General features: G+C 53.7%; 5 protein-coding genes across 5 annotated transcripts; 2 read left to right on the forward strand and 3 right to left on the reverse strand.

The window, feature by feature from the left end:
* Nucleotides 1-627: 627 nt before the first annotated feature.
* SMAC4_04048 (uncharacterized protein) lies at nucleotides 628-8,357 on the reverse strand. Its single transcript, XM_003348155.2, has 2 exons — nucleotides 6,330-8,357; nucleotides 628-6,254 (listed from the first exon to the last, which is right to left on the reverse strand). The coding sequence occupies exons 1-2, from the start codon at nucleotides 7,460-7,462 to the stop codon at nucleotides 1,352-1,354; spliced, it is 6,036 nt and encodes a 2,011-aa protein (XP_003348203.2). The 5' UTR covers nucleotides 7,463-8,357; the 3' UTR covers nucleotides 628-1,351.
* Nucleotides 8,358-9,386: 1,029 nt separating this feature from the next.
* On the forward strand, nucleotides 9,387-10,799 carry SMAC4_13240 (uncharacterized protein; the record flags this gene model as incomplete). Its single annotated transcript, XM_066091326.1, has 1 exon — nucleotides 9,387-10,799. The coding sequence occupies one exon, from the start codon at nucleotides 9,387-9,389 to the stop codon at nucleotides 10,797-10,799; it is 1,413 nt and encodes a 470-aa protein (XP_065946097.1).
* Nucleotides 10,800-11,017: 218 nt separating this feature from the next.
* Nucleotides 11,018-12,610, reverse strand: SMAC4_04047 (uncharacterized protein; the record flags this gene model as incomplete). Its single annotated transcript, XM_003348154.2, has 1 exon — nucleotides 11,018-12,610. One exon carries the CDS (start codon nucleotides 12,608-12,610, stop codon nucleotides 11,018-11,020), a length of 1,593 nt encoding a protein of 530 aa, XP_003348202.2.
* A 466-nt stretch (nucleotides 12,611-13,076) lies between these two features.
* Nucleotides 13,077-15,799, reverse strand: SMAC4_04046 (uncharacterized protein). The gene is made up of 2 exons (XM_003348153.2): nucleotides 13,906-15,799; nucleotides 13,077-13,844 (listed from the first exon to the last, which is right to left on the reverse strand). The coding sequence occupies exons 1-2, from the start codon at nucleotides 14,106-14,108 to the stop codon at nucleotides 13,346-13,348; spliced, it is 702 nt and encodes a 233-aa protein (XP_003348201.1). The 5' UTR covers nucleotides 14,109-15,799; the 3' UTR covers nucleotides 13,077-13,345.
* Nucleotides 15,800-15,814: 15 nt separating this feature from the next.
* SMAC4_04045 (uncharacterized protein) lies at nucleotides 15,815-16,975 on the forward strand (the record flags this gene model as incomplete). Its single annotated transcript, XM_024655613.2, has 3 exons — nucleotides 15,815-15,981; nucleotides 16,044-16,136; nucleotides 16,199-16,975. The coding sequence occupies exons 1-3, from the start codon at nucleotides 15,850-15,852 to the stop codon at nucleotides 16,973-16,975; spliced, it is 1,002 nt and encodes a 333-aa protein (XP_024511488.2). The 5' UTR covers nucleotides 15,815-15,849.
* Nucleotides 16,976-17,164: the final 189 nt, after the last annotated feature.

The following is a 17,164-nucleotide window of genomic DNA, read 5'->3' on the forward strand; positions in this document are numbered from 1 at the left end:
TTTGTTCTCAAACTCCTAGTCTAGAAACCTGAAAACCCACGAGTAGTGTCGCAGGATAGGACCTGTTGGCATTGGCTGTATAGTGTGCACTTCGAGTTTTGCCTTGCAAGCAGAACATCGTCTATCTTTTGGAAGTTTGACGTTGTCGGGACATGTGCACTCCCGCCTTATTATAAGTAGGCACCATCCTATTAAGCTTGTGTGGGTGCCTTGCGTGTATGCTCTGTGTGTGCGGGTGTTGTGTGTGTGCGCGTGTGTATCAGTTCTTGTTGTGCTTCTTTAATGTTGAGCTATGCTTCGAACTTCACTTCTTAAACCAGGAACGCCTAACTCATTCATTCAGTAATTGACATACCTTGCAAGTATGGGCCAAACCTCACTCACATAATACGGCGACGATGGATATTTTGGTCAGTTGCTTGTAGTAGTAAGTATATTTTATTACCCATCGATGAAGAGTGTGTGAGTCTGCGAGGGGAAGAATACATTAATAGATGGGAAGGGGGCCGGTCCTTTTAAACCATCCATTCACTTTACTACGAAGACACTCACTCACTCACTCGCCAAATATCATGATTATTAAATGGAGTGGAATAAACGGAAGAGAATAGCGAGATACTGTACTGATAAAGGAGGTCTATTGATTGCGTTCTTCCCGCCTGTGATAACTAACTTGGTAGCTAACTTTTGTCTAGATAACTTCCTCCCTCTCTCCCCGTAAGTTCTTCATAAACGCTGCCAATGCCATGGCCCACGAGTGTGCCGGGTCTTTTTGCGTTTGTTTTGTCTAACACTGACATACCATAGCTTCTGTGGATGTCATCTTACCATACCATACCATACCATGAGATACCACAACAACTCATTAACTCCCCATAAAAAAGGATGGATATATCCGACAACTCCCTACCATACTATTTGCATAACCATCATTAAATCCTAATCATAACCGTGCGAGTATGTGCGCGCGCGTGTGTGTGTGTGTGGCTGATGAATGTGCGAGAAAAAAGAATAACAGGAAATAAGAAATAGGACCAATATCAAGCTTGTTCTGACATCATCATGAAAGAATCCGATCTTCTTTTTCCATTTCCATTTCCATCTCAATTCCATTCTCCTCTCCCGTGGTATCAAAGTGTCCTAAGTAAGGGCAAACAACCCCGATAACGCCTACTCGCAATGTGGTGAGCGCGTATGTGTAAATAACGCTACAAGATAATAACAATGACAATATGCCAACAATCCCATGACTTCCATATTCTCCACTCCCTGACATAGACATGTTTAAACTTCCTTGAATTCTCTCCCAAAACTACACAATAATCTTCTTATAATCCGGAAATCCATCTCTCTAAGAAGCACCGCTTACCGAAGATGGCATTGGAGGAGTTGGTGGCGGCGGGGGAGGCGCTTCCGCCGGAGGAGGGGGAGGTGGTTGAGGCGGAGGAGCTTCCATAGGCGGCGGGGGCGGAGGAGGAGGAGGAGCCTGAGTAGGTGGGGGCGGGGGCGGGGGTGGAGGAGGTGGAAAAGCTTCAACAGGTGGAGGCGGCGGAGGAGCCTGAGCAGGAGGCGGAGGCGGCGCCGTAGAGGCAATGTTCGTTGTAACCGGAGCTGAGGCCTGCAATTGTGATCTCTGCTGCTGTACTCGAGTTTGACCCGCCGCCTGGTGCTGAGATTGAACGGGAACCGAAGCCGGGTTCGTAGCCGCATATGGTGCAGCAGGTGCAGCAGGAACAGGAGTTCGAGCTGGAGCCGGAGATGCTGGAGCAGCCGGGACCGGATTGGAACTAGTCGGAGCTGGAGCAACGGACTGAGCGGTAAAAGGAGCGGGGGCTCTAGGCACAGAAATAGCTGGAGCAGTTGGGCCTGGTTGAGCAGCTGGGCCAGGTTGAGCAGCTGGGCCAGGAGTTGAGGTACTCGGCTGAGAAACCGGCTGAGAAACTGCCTGAGGAGCCGCCTGAGGAGCCGTCTGGGGAACAGTCTGAGGGACTGACCGAGGAAGTGGCTGAGGAGCTGGCTGAGGAGTTGAGTGGGGAGCCTGGTGAGTTGCCTGATGTGCTGTCTGATGAGCTATGTGAGGACCCGACTGAGAAACAGCCCGAGGAAGCGACTGGGGAACCGATGAAGGAGCCGGTTGAGGAGCTACCTGTGCAACCCGCTGTGTCATAGCAGGTGCCGAAGCCACTTGAGTTGCGCCCACAGCAACCGCCGAAGTAGCTGGAGCACGAGTGGAACTAACAGGCCGAGGAACCGCCTGTGCGGCTGGATGAGCAACAGTGGACACCTGACCAGAAGTCACATGTTGTGCTACCGGCTGGACGGGGGAATGGGTAACCGGTCGGGCAATCGCTTGAGCAACCGGCTGAGAAATCGAATGGGCAGCCGAAGCTGGATTGGCCGTAGCCCGAGCAGCAGGAGGTTGGGCAGCTGCGTGAGTGGCTTGAGCCGAAGCAGCAGGCGCTGAGGACGGGGTGGAAGCAGATGGAGTAACCGGAGTAGGACTAGAGATAGCTGGAGCTGGACCGACTGGTCGAGAAGGCGGCTGAGCTGCCTGAGGGGCTGCACCTGTCGAGGGTGTGGATGCCGATCCCGGTGCAGACATTAATGGCTGGCCGGTAAATGGAGCAGAGACTGATGGGGCAGCCGGCAAAGGAGCTCGAGGGATAGCCGCTGCTGGAGTTGTTGTTGTGGCATGGTTGGGCGGGCTATATCTAGGAACGGAAGACGGCGGCAAAGGAGTCGCCGCAAGGCCAGATACAGTTGATGAGACGGTCCCAGAAGCAGTTGTCGGGAGTGCTGATGGCATGCTCTTCTGACTAGAAGGCACAGGTGACGATGCTGGAGGATTATAGACCCCAGATGCAGGCCTTTGGGTTGAGGCAGGGGTACTCGCAGGACCTCCTGTTTGACCAGTTGTCAAAGACGATGGCCTTGGTGAAGGTACAGCCTGAGAGACAGCCGATGTCATAGGTCCCTGCCCAGAAGTGGATGCTGGCATCGTGGAAGCATTGGTAGGCCTAGTGTACCCGGCGCCCGCTCCTGAGGAGGCTGAGGGAGGCGCTGTCAAGCCCGGAGGGCCGGTTGGCACGTAAGACATTTGACGGACCGTGGAAGACATTGGCGTGACAGACGTCGGCGCTGTGAGTGAAGCAACCGGGGCCCCCGTGGAAGGAAGAGCTCTGGGGATCGAGGCATTCGTTGGCCCCGCTGGTGCCCCGGAGTAAGTCTGTTGGCCCACGGAACCTGTTGGGACAGAGGCAGCCAGAGTGCTTCGTGGCATGGCAGTTGGAGCTGCAGTACTAACACCATGAGTGAGAGGCGGGCTTCTAGAGACAGGGGCAGTGACTCCCGTAGCGGCCCCGGCGTGAACACCCATATAAGGCCCCGACTGTACAGGGCCCGAGACAGCGGCGGACGCAGGTCGAGCTCCCATTGCGGCATTCGTGTGGCTAGCCGTCGAGGGTGCGATAGGTTGTCCGGAGGTGGGTGCAGCTCGAGGAAGCAACGGGGCCGGAGCGGGAGACGGCGCTGCGGGCGTGATGGTTCTAGGCACTGCCGAAGGAACACCGCCCGGGGGGTTGACTCGCTGGGTCATACTCGGTGTGGCAACTCTTTGAGCCGCGCCAGGAGCTGTCGCAGGGGCAATCGTATGATGGTTTGCGGGTGGTGCGCCTGGAGTTGCTGTCACATGAACTGGTGCTGGTGCCGTTGCGGCTGCCTGTTTCCGTTGCCATTCTGCCACTTTCATTTTGATAGCAGGAATCAAAACCTTTTCGGCATTATTGAACTCCCGCATCTCAGCCTCCGTTCCTCGCGTAATGGTCTTGTCAGCTAAGCCCAGGACCTGATCAATAGCGGAGAGAACCAAGCACTCGGCCTTCCGTGAGTCCAGTTTGGCCTCCAGAGTGCTCACCATGGTGGCCTTGAAGGTGAGTAGAGTCTGCAGCAGATCTGGATCAAGCGATTTGTGGCTGGTGCCTTGAATTCGCTCCTCAAAGACACGGAGCACAACCAACTCCAGTGATTCCTCATCAGGTATCATGCTTCTTGTGGTTAACTTCAAGCCACGGTTGATAACAGACATGGCGAGGATCTGCGGAAACTTCGACGTCTTCTGGATGTATTCCAGCTTTTCAACCGTAACCTTGAAGCTCTCAAGCCATGAGATAAGCTCCGGCGCGATAACTGGACTGAACTGCACTGGCGACGTGGTATTCGTTGTTGGTGTAGCTTGCTGAGCCGGCCTAGCCCCGCTGGCAGCCGGTACTCCAGTATGTGCAGTAGCGGGTGGTGGGTTGACCCGTGGAACACCGTTTACCTGGCTTGGACCGTTGACCGGGATAGAATGCTGTCTTGCCATGCTGTGGGGAGTGGCACCAGACTGTGCCGCAACAGTCGGCATGGGCGGCCGTGGTACGTATGGTGACGAGTATGTCGCGGCAGGTGTACCTGACATCTGGCGCGCTGCGGTAGGCGGCGTACCATACACTTGGGCCTGTGCTGGCGGGCTTGTTTGAGCAGCAGCCTGGTAAGTTGGCCGAGGAGGCTGCTGAGGCGGAACACCGGGCTGGGGAGTTGGAAGATGCTGAGGCGGGTGTTGGCTGACTCCTGGCTGCCCGGTAGTGACATAGCTAGGTCGTTGGCCCATAGTGCCTGGATGATAGCTTTGTTGGACCCCGTGCTCTCCGTGGTACATGCCAGGATGAGCAGGCATGGGTTGCGGTGCATAGTGCTGGCCGAAGTTATGTAAGGAGGCGGCGTGGTCAGGGGAGGGTGCCTTGCGCTTCTTTCCAGCATCGATATCGATTCCGGGAACGCGACTCCAGAGGTGAGTCTCCTCGTTTTTCTTGAACGCATCGTTCCCAATGAGGTTGTGCCGGACACTGCTTTCCCACCCTTTGGTATCCACGTTGAAGTAGTAGAACGGATATTTCAACTGAATTCGTTTGTAGATCTGCTTGAGTGTGAGCCCGTCCGGCGCGGCAGACAGAACTTCGTCGATCAGGACGCCGTAGTTCTTGTTTGGCTTCTGCAGCTGTTCCTCGGTATAATCCTCCCTGCGGAGCTCGAGCGGAGGCGTCTTGGGTTTCTCGCGCCGCTTCTCCTTGATGGTCTTTTCGGCGTCAGAGGCGTCGCCCTCTTCTCCGTTCTTCTTGCGCGGTTTGTACTTGCGCTTCTCGGGTCTATCCGGGGCATCCTCAGGAAGAGGATGCTTCCTCGGCCGACCGACCTTGCGTTTGACTGGCGGCTCTCCAAGAGGCTGAGGCGGTTGGTTCTTTTTGGCAAGCTCCATGGCCTGCTTTTTCCGAAGCCTCTCTTCTCTCTTAGACATGATGCCGTTCTTGGGGGGCCTTCCAGGACCTCGTTTCTTGGGAGGATCCATAAGTGGTACGCTGGACATGTCGGGGAACTCTGGCCTCGGCTCAGGTTTCACAGACTGAGACTGAGAGCGGCGGTCACTCTCGTCATCTTCTTCAACATCTTCCTTCTCGACCGTTTCCATGACATGGTCCGGTGCGTCGGGCAGGAGGATATCTTCGTCTGGAGGTTCTGACAGCTCACTTTGGCTGTCGTCTCGGTCAGGATCAACGGACATGGGCACTGCATTGTCTTCGGGACTGGTGCTACGCCTGTCGACCTCGTGAATGCTCTCGAAATCGAAGCTCATCTCCTTTCCGCCTTCTGAGTACCTCCTCGCAGGTGTCTCTTCTGGTTCATACTCTTCAGCACCGGTCTTGCCTTCGGCCACGCCGTTGATGATGAAGACAAACTCGACATCCTTGACCTGAAGGCGGTCTCCGCTTTTGAGAACCACCTTGTCGTGGCTGTAGTGGACGTCTTCACAGAAGAAGCCGTTTTTGTGCAAGGGGATGGCTTCAAAGACGCCAGCCTGGGGGTTAAACTGAATCTTCAAGTGTTCTCTGGAGATAGCCTTTGTCTTGGCAGCAATGTTGGGACCTGGAGAATGAATACCCAGGAAAGGTGTGTGGTGTGGAGAGGGTCGGAGAGCGCTGAGATTAACAGCTGCAGCTCCTGGGGTATGCGAGACATATTGTCTGTTGGACACAGGACCCTTTTCATCACCAACAGCTGTGACACCAGGTATCGAGCTCATTTCAGCTTCTCCAAACGAATCCACAGGAACAGGTACACCGCCGTTCATCTTCCGTTTCTTCGGAGCTCGGTTATCTGACGGGCGTCCCTCCTCATCTTCGTCGTCATCCGACTCGGGCCCCAACATGCCGCCCTCCTCACTGATGTATGACTTTGCGAAGCGGCGAGAGTCCGCAGAAGGGGGTGCAGGAGGGGCTAAGCCCCGGGACTCGTACGATTGTTTCATTCTATTGTATTGCTCAGCACGACGCTCCTCGTCCTTTGCTATCCTCCAGGCACGCTGGTCACGACCGATGATGAGGGCATAGGTCGTCATTTGGAAAACACCGTCGGCGAATTCTAGTCTGGCAAAGGACTCGAGGGAAGCGTCGGCGGCGGCGGCGGCCACGGGTGGCTGGAGTGCCCCCTGGTCTGTTGTTGTATGTGGCAGGTGAGTGGCATTGGCTTGATCGAGCTGCATCTGGGCCAGCGAGACCTGGGAAGGACGGACGGTGTTTGGCGGGAGGGGAGGTATTTGCTGTAACTGTTGTTGCTGGTTGGTTGCGGAGAGCGACTGGAGGAAGGTCATCAGAATATGGCCGTTCTGGGACTGGAGGAGATCGATGGCGGAAGAAGTGAAGTCCATGTTGGCCATGCCGTCAAGACCTTGGGGGGCGTGATTGTTGAAGGGAGCTATTGGTGTGCCGTCCATGGCGAGACCTGAAAGGGCTGAAGTAGTTGGGTTTGAAAAGTTTCCTGCCACGGTTGAGGTTGGTACTCCTCCTGCTGCTGCTGCTGCTGCTGCACCTGCAGTTGCCCCGAGGCCCGTGACCTGCGCGGTGTCCCTGCCACCTTTGAGGTCTGTGTTCGGTCGGGTCGCTGTGCTGGAGTGCACATTGCCGTTCGTCTTGGGCTGGTCGGCGGCATTATTCGTCTCGAGTTCGGTTTCTAGGGGCTGTACGGAAGGTTCGCGGGTACGAGGGTCGGGGACTGGATCAGTCAGAGGAGAGATGGCAGGTCGCGGGGGCGAATTGAGGGTATAGCCGATGCCGTTTTCGAGGGTAATAGTATCAAGCTTGAGAGCAGGAACATCGAGGACCTGTGGCTGAGGTTGTAGTAATGACGACTGCTGCTGCGATTGCGACTGGGACGGGGTATCTGGCGGAGGGGGTGGTGGCGGCGGCTGGGCCTCTGGGGGTGGTGGAGGAGGAGGAGGAGGAGGAGGTGGTGGTGGTGGTGGTTGTTGTTGTTTCTGTTCTTGCTGTTGTTGTTCTTGCTGTTGTTGAATCTGCGGCTGCGGCTGCGATTGCGGTTGTGGCAGCGGTTGCGGTTGAGCGCTCTCGGCGCCTGAGGGTGCGGACGAAGTCATCGCTTGCTCCAAGATAACAAGCTCCTTCGCCTACAGCGCGAGGTGGTGGTGGAGGTGGTGGTGCCCTGGTCGAGGCCGGCTCCGAGGTGCGCCAGTTTGTCAATTCGCAACGCGACGATGGGTGACGGGGAGAGTTCAAAAGTCGCCAGGGCGGAAGGTGGAATGACGGGAAAGATTAACGATTGACCGGGGCCTGACGACGGGACGGGGACTGGAGCCGGAGACGGGACCGCTGGGCTGCTAGCACAGGTTGGAACAACCTACTGCAACTGCGACTGGACGGGGAAGGGCCCCGCGTTGTTTCTTGATGCGCAATCCGCAATCCGTAGATAGCGCGTCCCTTTGCTCTTCCTCTCTCTCGCTTCTTCCCCTACGTGACGAACTGAAAGATACAATCGGATCTTCCTTGTGATAGCCCAGCCTTGTATCGACGGCTCTCTGCCTTCCTGGTTTAAAGTGAGCAAAGTGGAACAAAAGTGTCAGTCAATGACAAGACGGACGAATCGGGTGTAAGGACAGTCCCTTACAAGTTCCTTCCCCCAGCGGATTCAGAAGGTGTTGAGAGCCTGTCACGCTCCTTCGCCGGTTGCCTACGATTGCGCTGCACTTGCCTGCTCAGAAAAAGGCTGACCTTCCACCCTTGCTTGTTATGGAGTCCAAACTTTTTTTGAAGTCGTGCGGGAAGCAAGGCAGGACTTGTGATTGGCTGTTCTACCTCGGGGATCCCCGCACCGTTGCAGCTGAGCTCCATCGTCCTTTTCATCATTCCCCACTTTTAACGCAAACTCTCATTGACTCTTTCCTACTGTACGCTAGTCTCCCGCCTTCACCTTCCATTTCTCGGCCTTGGACCTTTCGCTCCTTCCATGACTTTGAACTTTAAGTTGTCATCCAATTTCCCGCGCTCTCTTGCACTTTCTCTCCTCAAGTGAAGAACCTTCTCCCATGAACTGTTCCTCTATCATGTCTTCTTTTCAGGTTCGAATTCGCGAGCATGAAGGAACTCAACAGAGTGCATTTCCGTCCCATATACCGAGTGAGCGAGTTCCATCCGGTCCCTCCCCGGACCCACCAAGGACCGGACTGTTTGACGATCGGCCCATCCTCCGTGACTTCACCTCTTCTCCGGGTCCCACACTCATCAAGAACCGACAACAACATCTGTCCTCTGTCTTCAACTTCATGACCACTTGTTCTTCATCTACAACAGTACCTGCGCAGCTATCTTGCAAACAGAATACAGCCAACAAGGAGGCAAGTGCCTTGCATGGTAGCGTTGTCAGCACCACTGTTGCGCGTGAGTGGTTACCTCTAGCCACACCGGCTTGAACCTACCCAAAGTTCGAGGGTTGCAACCATGGGTACCATCATCACCACTTCACCGTGCCACCCCCAACCCAGCCTCAACCGAGTGGGAAGCTGAGCCTGCATGAAAACCTGTGTTTGTTTGAAGACACCCAGCAAAGTCCCCTTTCTATCCGTCTCCTCATCAGCTCATACAGCTTCTTACTCGGAGCTACTCCTTCACATCGCTAATAGTAGAGTCGCCCAAGTGGAAGTCTGCTCCCATCCGCTCAATATGTAGAGCCGCATAGCCCCTAGGTTGTATTTCTATGGTCCGAATGGAATGTCAACACCAAAATGTTAACACTCCATTGTCGACATGCGCGTATCAACTGCGCCGCTGGTTCAGCACTGGTGAGACTGATGTTGCAAGTGCAACTCCTGATACTCGGTGTGTCTTCTATTTACGTCCCCATGGAAGATCGAGAGATTCGTTTCATTTTTATATATACGTATCATCTTCATCTTCTGGCTTTCTTTCATTGACCATGTGTGACCATCACCTTGTACTTTCAACCCATTTTGTGCCCTCAAAATGGATACCCAACTTCCTCATCCTCAAACACACATTGTGCATCTCATGTGTGGCCCAGAACACGAAACGAGGCAAAAAGATGCCCCAATTACACAACTATCCCAGAATGGACATTTCACCTTTCTAGAAGAACACTCCAGGTCATCCTCGGTGTATGACGAGATAGTCGAAAGCTATAGCGATACAAGACGAAGGAGTCACCAAGAGAGTCACTCCTCGACTGTTCGAAATGTTGCTTCACAACCGGCACTATCACGCAACAAACCACCATGCCCACGTCCTCCTCCTCGTACCGGCCCCTTTTTCGATGCCTTCCGCCAACAAGAAGATTTGGGCCACCTAAGGCCACCGCCTCTCTCAATATCAAGACCTGTCGAGACGACTCGCCGTCAAGGCCGACCACGAAGCTCCTCCGTCCCACTTATGCCTTACCAAACACCCAATCTCACCCTCTTTCCAAGGATTGATCCAGTTCCGGCTCCAACGTTGACACCAAAACCTTCCTATCCCGGCTCCGAAATATCTTCAACATCTCACTATCCAGCATCAAGCACAGCTGTCAGTATCTCGACCACAAACCTCTTGACCATACCACCACCTCTTCCCCCGAAAGACATCCCACTACGACCAGTCCGACCCCTTCGATCACCTGTTGTTCCCCGAAAGGACACCCCTACTCTACCACCCCTCAAGATCCCTTCACAAAACCCATCATCATCTGTTGGCGACGTATCCATGAGCATGAGAAACCCTATCAAGGGCCCGGCTCTATACACCCAGCCCCGTCCCCTTCCGACTCCAAATCCAACTCCAACTCCGGCTCCAACTCCCTGCCGTCACCAGCGCAAAGCAATGCGACTCAACACACCTTACATGCAAATGCTCCTCGCCCTGGACAAGATCCCTCGTCTCCATAATATCTTCGTTTCGTACTTCACTTGGCTTCTGCTTGTTGCGTTCATCATCGCCACCGGCTCCTTCACATCAGTATCTGGATCGGTCCTACATGTCATGCAACCGTTGTTCATAGCCAGCCTAAGTTGCATGGCCCTCGGCATCCTAGGCTGTCTCTGGCTCGGCATTCGGTGGCGGAGGAACTATGTGTGGTTGATCAACAGGCTGTATATGCCGTTGTTTCTGAACGGACTGGCGGGGGTGTTGGCGACTTTGGCCAGTGTGTATGCGCAGCATGAAGGCAGGTGGTGTTTTCCGGCGGTGGTGGCGGTGGCAGTGGAGGGCGTGTTGGTGGTTGTGGCTGTGGTGTTGTTTGGGGTGTATAACTTTTGGTTGTTGAAGAGGGTGAGGAAGTTTGAGAGTGGGTATTATGGAAAGGGGAGGAAGTTGATGGGTGAAGATGTGGGTGGAGGGGTTCAGGAAGGGGTTAAGAGTGTTAAGAGTGGGAGATGGTGGAATGGAAGGATGAATGCGCCGCCTTGCGCACCGGGGAGTGTTGTGTGATGATGGTTGCATATAAGTATGGGTAGGATGGGGTAGTACCCTTATGCTACTCTTGAAGAGGCTATATATAATGTTTAAGCACTAGTACTGATGCGGGTCATCAGTCAAGACATGAAATGAAACACTACTATAATTCAGGGCATCAAACCAGCCCAAGACAAACTCGTAAACTTCATATCATTCCATCACCACACCTCAAATCCTCCAATCTCACAATCTCACCTCAAAAGCGGACTCTCCTCATCATCCCCATCGTCCTCCTCCGCCCACAACCCCCGCTCCTCTTCTCTTCTCTCCCTCCTCTCCATCCACCTACTCAACCACCCAGCAACCCTATACCCCCCATAGCACCCCATCCCCGCTAAGAACCCCACCCCATCGTTCTTAAACGCCAAAATCGTCCCCGCAGTCATCAACATGACCATCCGATCCTCATCACTTCCTTCCACGCTCATCACACCAACCCTCGCCAACTCCACTCCCGCTCCCAGAACCATGACTCCCAGAAACGCTCTTGGGAATTTTTGGAGGATCCTTAACAATCCCGATCCAGGAAAAAATAGTCCCAAAAGGAATTTTATACTCCCCAAAAAGATGATCGAAGTCCCGCTCCGCGCCCCAAAGCGGTGTTGAGCAGCCAGTCCGCCCGAGCCGTGGCAGAGGGGCATACATCCGAAGGGAGCAGAGAGGAGGTTCATTAGGGAGATGGAGAGGGAGAGCGGGGTGAGGGGGACTGGACCTTCTTCTCTTTCTTCAAACTTTATTTGTGAGGAGGAGGAGGAGGAATGGTGGTCTGAGGAAGCATCTGGCCACGCCCCTGGTACTGCAAAAGTTTCGTCATCGTAGAGTAGGGGATAAGAAGCCCGAGGAAAAAGGTCGGATGCCAAGGCTGAAGCGGCGATGATGGAGTTTAGGGTTGTCAAGGGGAGTTGGGCTAGGGCCATGCTTAGGGCGCGCGGGGTGAGGAGGGAGTGGAAGACGGAGGGGTGGATGTGGTTGAGGGGGTTGAAGATCCATGAGTTTGTTGGGTTTGTTGGTTGGTCGTAGGGTGGTTGACCAGGAGAGTTCTTGGAGAGGGATACCCGCACGACGGCAAATAAAAGCCCAAGTAGGAACAATACCAGCGCGTATGGTACCTGCATCGGCATCCTGCTTCTCCCCCTCGCATTTCGGCCAGGCTGATGCTGCCCCTGGCCCAACGTAACAACCAACCCACCAAAAGCCAACACCGCCAACGCCCTACTATCCAACCACCCCCCTATCCCTCCTCCTATCCCTATCTTCCCATCCCCATCCTCAGTCCCTTCGGGAGTCGTAAACCACCCCAAAGGCTTAACCATCCCACCCCCAGCCGCCACAACCAAACTCATTCCCGCACCAACTTGCACCCCCCTCACCACGGGCCCCGGCACCCACCTCATAACCTTTCTCAGTCCTCCCGTCCCTCCTAGCAGCAGAACAGCAAATCCCACCCATGCACCCGCGGCGACCGTTACTCCCAGATTTCCTTGTCCCTGTCCCTGGTCCTGCAAAGAAGCAGCAGCAATAGCTTTCATAGGCTGCACCGGCAGGGGAACCCCAAAGACTAGCCCTGTCAAGATATTGAAGAGCCCGGAAAACACTAAAGTGGAGGGTAGGTCGATACTGCCTTGCAGAGAGAGGGCGAGGAGGAGAGGGAGGAGGGTTCCCAAGTCGCCGAGGGAGCCGGATATTTCGGAGAGGAGGACTTGGGGATGGGGAGAGAGGAGGTGGGAGAGATTGTGGGTTGTTATGCGCTTGAGGCGCGATTTATACTTTGAGAGGGAGGGCATCTTGGTGAGTTGGTGGCTACCAGGTGGTTGGTGGTTGGTTTATTGTTGCGATGGACGATGGTGAGGAGGCAGAAGAGGAAGGGTTGGGGTTTCAATGGCGGGGCATAGCGTGGTGACTGTGGTGAGGTTTTGTTGTCGGACGAAGAGGAAACTGATGGTTTTGTTTGAAGATAGATGGGTCGTATAAGGTTTGAAGGTTATGTTACGTTGAAATGAGTACTTTTGGTGTCCAAGAAATCAATGTATGGCGAGGAAAAAGAAGTTGTTGAGGGGAAAGATAACCGGGTGGGTGGTCCCCTCAGTGATTGCTAGTCCAGTTACGAGATAAAAATTAGTGGAGTCATTGAATCGCCCAATTAGGAAAGTCATCAATTACACATGTAGACGGTGCTACGATATCACGAACCTTCGACTGGGACAAAGCAACCAAAATGAACAACTGGGACACCAATCAAGAAGAATTATAGTTCATCATTAATTCATTAAGATATTACAAATCGAACGCTAAACCACCCGTTGAAAAGTAAAGTAAATGACAAAAGAGAAGAAGTAGTAACGCTCTGAAAGCTTGGTATCATTCCGCACAAATTCGTAAATCGTTTCCTCCTCCACTGAAATCATCCCATAACACAGATTCTGGTATCACAAGTTGCCCATTACTGACTGGGTATCACCCCATCTTTTTTCTGTTTGCAACAAACAAGCATCGGTCTTCGAGTCACCATCAGTGATGACTTAGAACCACCTCCTGCGGCGAGGAGCTACAGGAGTAGCAACGCCGTAGTCGTTCTTGGGCTCGACGTGCCTGTTCCTCTTCTTGTGGATTCTAGCCGAGCAGCAGGTGATGAAGAGGATGATCATGCCCAACAGCGAGCAGATGGCAGCAGCCAGGGTGGTCCAGGCGGCGGAGCCCCAGTGCGCGCGAGAGCCCGCGTTGTTGTCGTTGACGTTCGACTTGAGGATGCTGAAGGTGACAAAGTCCATAATCATGATGACCACGGTGACGATGAAAGCCAGGGCAGCGACCATGGAGGCGAGGAAAGAGCCGACGAGGCCGGCGCCGAGGGCGAGGAGGAAGGCGATGAAGTTGAGACCGCAGGCGATGGGGTGCAGGATCATGGCCTTGGTGAGCGCCTTGATGGTGTTCTCGGAGTAGTTGGAGAAAGAGGTGCCGTCGATGGTGCGCATCACGTTGGCGGCGTTGTAGCCCACACGAGATTTGGAGCAGGAGTCACTGTTTAGGAGAAGATTAGTATGATGTACATCTGGGTGTTGTATCAAAAGGTAAAACTCACGATTGGCCATCGGCAATCTCGCACCAGCCAAAGGTACCAAAGGTTACCCTCTTGAAGCGGCCCACGTGAAGGCTACCGAGATCGACTTTCATGATCGAGATGTCGTTGACGACAGGAGAGGAAATGCAGGTAACGATGAGCAGCACCGTTGCTGCTAGCAGCAGGAAGGTGCCGAAGTGGTGGAAGAAGCCTGTCCTCGCCATTGTGATGATGGTGTTGTTGAGTTGTGGTGATTAAGGTGGAAGCCTGGCAAAGTTGAAGCCGCTGGTGTGTATAGTCCTCCCGCGTATGAAGACAGGTCGAAGATGTTTGCTGGTATGTGAATCACAATAAGGGAAAGAGTTCAACTGGACAAGAGAGGGTGACCAAGGCTGATATAAAGAACCGTCTGTTGGTCTGGCATCTTGAATCGACGATGCCTGAAGGGACCATGGCAACCAATCATAGAAGGAAGTGCCTATGACCGTGTCTTACATGTTTCCGGTTCTTGGCGTGATGCCATTCCTCATGGGAACCAGCCCTGCGACGTCATTCCAAGCCTCCAATGTTCCTTCATGCTTGAAACATAGTGCTCCCTTCACTCAGCGCAAGGCACATGGAGTGGCCTGCCCTGCGGCCCAGCCTTCACCCATTGGACTTGGCATCTTGTCTTCAGTGGCTGGCTCCCTTGCCAAAGCTGTCTTTGTTCCATGGGTATCGGTTGTGACGGCCCCGGAGGTCTGTCTGTGTTAAGCGGCCTGGGCATAACCTGTTGTGTATGTGTGACCTTGGAGGTGAGAGGTCCTCACATGTGGTGGTGCCGCCAAGCCTGTTTCACCCCGGCAGTGCTCTGGCGGAAGTGACGTAAGGCTTGTTAGGGGTCAACAATCACGATCCTAGGCCCGGAGTGCCGGTGCCGGGTAATCTTGAAACCCTGAAACTTCAGGGTAGCCAAGCAGAAAGCTGAGGAAGTTCTCTCTGATGATTGGGGGATGAAAAAGGTAGCTCGTTCGGTCGTAGCGGAGGTGGGGCTTGACGTTGCCCAAGCCAACCGTTTGCAAGACCCTGTTTTTGGGGATCATTGGAAAAGTTGAAAATCTTCATTCAGGGCAGTCGTTATGATCGATATGATGGTGATGACGGAACCAGCTCGGATAGGTCATTCGCTGAAAAATTGAATCTGAGAAGACTGTGGTGAGCAATGGCAGTACACCTTACACATGTTTTGTCGCATTCTCTCCCTCGCAAACATCTCGACTTAGGGATAATGTCCCTCCTTGGTCGATTAGGTCTCTCTTCTCGGGATGTCTTGTCGACCTGAGACGGAGCGGTGGAAAAGAGTAAAGATAGCCGTCCATCGTAACTCACGATACCAGTGCTGCTGTCTTGATATTCCCGATAGTCCATCTTGTGTGACCTGCGATCCATATGTCAACAGAAGGTTGAGTTCCAGAAGGGACAGCTAAAGCTCCTCCAATCACATATGGGAAGGGGAGAACTTGATGATCAAGATATCACCGAAGCTACTTGTGGAGATAAGTGTTCAAACATGCTCGTCATCTGTTCCTGAGTGAAGCGCGGTACCCCACGATTCTTGTTGTCGCCACTTTCAGGGCCAGGAACGCAACATGGCTGCCACGTGCTTGCGGGCGGAGACAGACCAGTTCCCCAGATTGCGCATCGAATATTCCGACGGGATGTCTGGAAGGGTTTGAGTGTGTTGTTCTGATGAAATGGGTTAGATTCAAGTGGAGATGAGAATAGCTGAAGTGATAGTGCGTGATTGAATTCTGCGGTTTCCTCAGAGAAGTTCAGGCGGCAGGCCAGGTGGGGTCAAAGGGGGATACTTTCGTTACAGTAAACCCTAACCCTGTTTTCATGCGGACTTCAACTTGGAAGACGACCACATCATAATTCCCGTTTGTCATCACTGGATGCGCCGAGTTGTTTGCTGAAGACTAAAGAATGTGGTCGAGAGTCCAACACAGACTACTCAAATTCCTGCCAATACGGAGTTTCTCATCTCTGAAGGACCCTCTTTTTACGATGTCGAAAGAAAGCCATCTGGAAAGAACCGCAAAGGAACCCCGTGATGAGGTTGTTCACCCAAAGCTTGTGATAAGTGTTGAATAATGGCATCATGACTGACACTCTTGTAGGCACTGCATACGGTGATTATCAAACATGTCAACCAAGTCAATGATTCTATCAGAGTGTTCCAGTTAGCGATCCCCAACCAGAAGGCGATACGTGTAAGCATCCCTTGAGTGAGGGACCACCTTTACTTGTGGCGGCGTGCTGACTCAAACCTCAGTTTTCTGCGGGACAATGGCTCGACGTTCATGTTCCGACCGTGCCCAAGGCTGGAGGCTTTACGATAACCTCTGCGCCCTCAGCTGCAGTTGCGCAACAGGGACCAGATGGCCAGGTACCGCAGGCCTATCTTGAGCTGGCTATCCAGAAGTCGCCAGCCAACCCACCAGCTGCTTGGCTCTGGCAGCCTCTCCCGGCAATCATGAATGCTGAAGTCAAAGTCCGGGTTGGAGGCAGCTTTGTCTGGCCGCCGGCCGGTATTGACGTTTCGTCACTCCGCAAGGTTGTGCTTGTGGCCGGTGGTGTCGGGATCAACCCCTTGATAAGTATACTTACCGCCATTGCGGATGACAGGAAGCATGGAAGGCTTCCTGAAAGCTGCGAAGTGGCGATGCTTTATTCGATGAAGGACCCCGGGCCACCGAGACATGTCAAGAAGATGCTGTTTCTGGAGAGGATTACTGGGCTCTTCGCCAAAGGGGCGGTCCGGGGCACATTTCGGCTGTTTCTTACTAGACCCCATGATACTCCTCAGCAAAGTGATGCGGTTCCAAATATGGAGGCAGGCATGGTGAACTGTCATGGGTATGGAGTGAAGTTCGCCGCCAGAAGGATATCACTAGCTGATATTGCATCCGCTGTTGGGGATGATAAAGACTCAGCAGTGGTATACGTATGCGGTGTTCCTGCCATGACGGATGAAATGGTTGAAAGGTTGGTATCCAAAGGCGGGCTGGGTATGGAGCGCAACAGGGTTTTGTTCGAAAAGTGGTGGTGATTCACGCTGCTTCAGTCTGTCGTTGAGGAGTCGTGTAGGTCAAGATGGCGACAGGAACGAAGGCTCTGGTGGAGAGAAGCCACAGTGTACCAGGTAAACGGGAGGTGAAGCGACGGCACTGCAATTCTTCCAAACGAAACTCTTCAGTCCGGACTCGGCACCGATCGAACCTTCCACTTTCGGGTGAAT

Source organism: Sordaria macrospora, chromosome 2 (genome assembly GCF_033870435.1).
Source record: "Sordaria macrospora chromosome 2, complete sequence".
Lineage (NCBI taxonomy): Eukaryota > Fungi > Ascomycota > Sordariomycetes > Sordariales > Sordariaceae > Sordaria > Sordaria macrospora.

Bases quoted from the DNA above. Each gene is read 5' to 3' on its own strand.
- SMAC4_04048 (XM_003348155.2), bottom strand. From the start codon at position 7,462: ATGACTTCGTCCGCACCCTCAGGCGCCGAGAGCGCTCAACCGCAACCG. The intron at 6,255-6,329 runs GTACGAGTCCCG...GTCATACATCAG, and splicing joins TACAATAGAATGAAACAATC to TGAGGAGGGCGGCATGTTGG.
- SMAC4_04046 (XM_003348153.2), bottom strand. From the start codon at position 14,108: ATGGCGAGGACAGGCTTCTTCCACCACTTCGGCACCTTCCTGCTGCTA. The intron at 13,845-13,905 runs GTGAGTTTTACC...TCTCCTAAACAG, and splicing joins GAGATTGCCGATGGCCAATC to TGACTCCTGCTCCAAATCTC.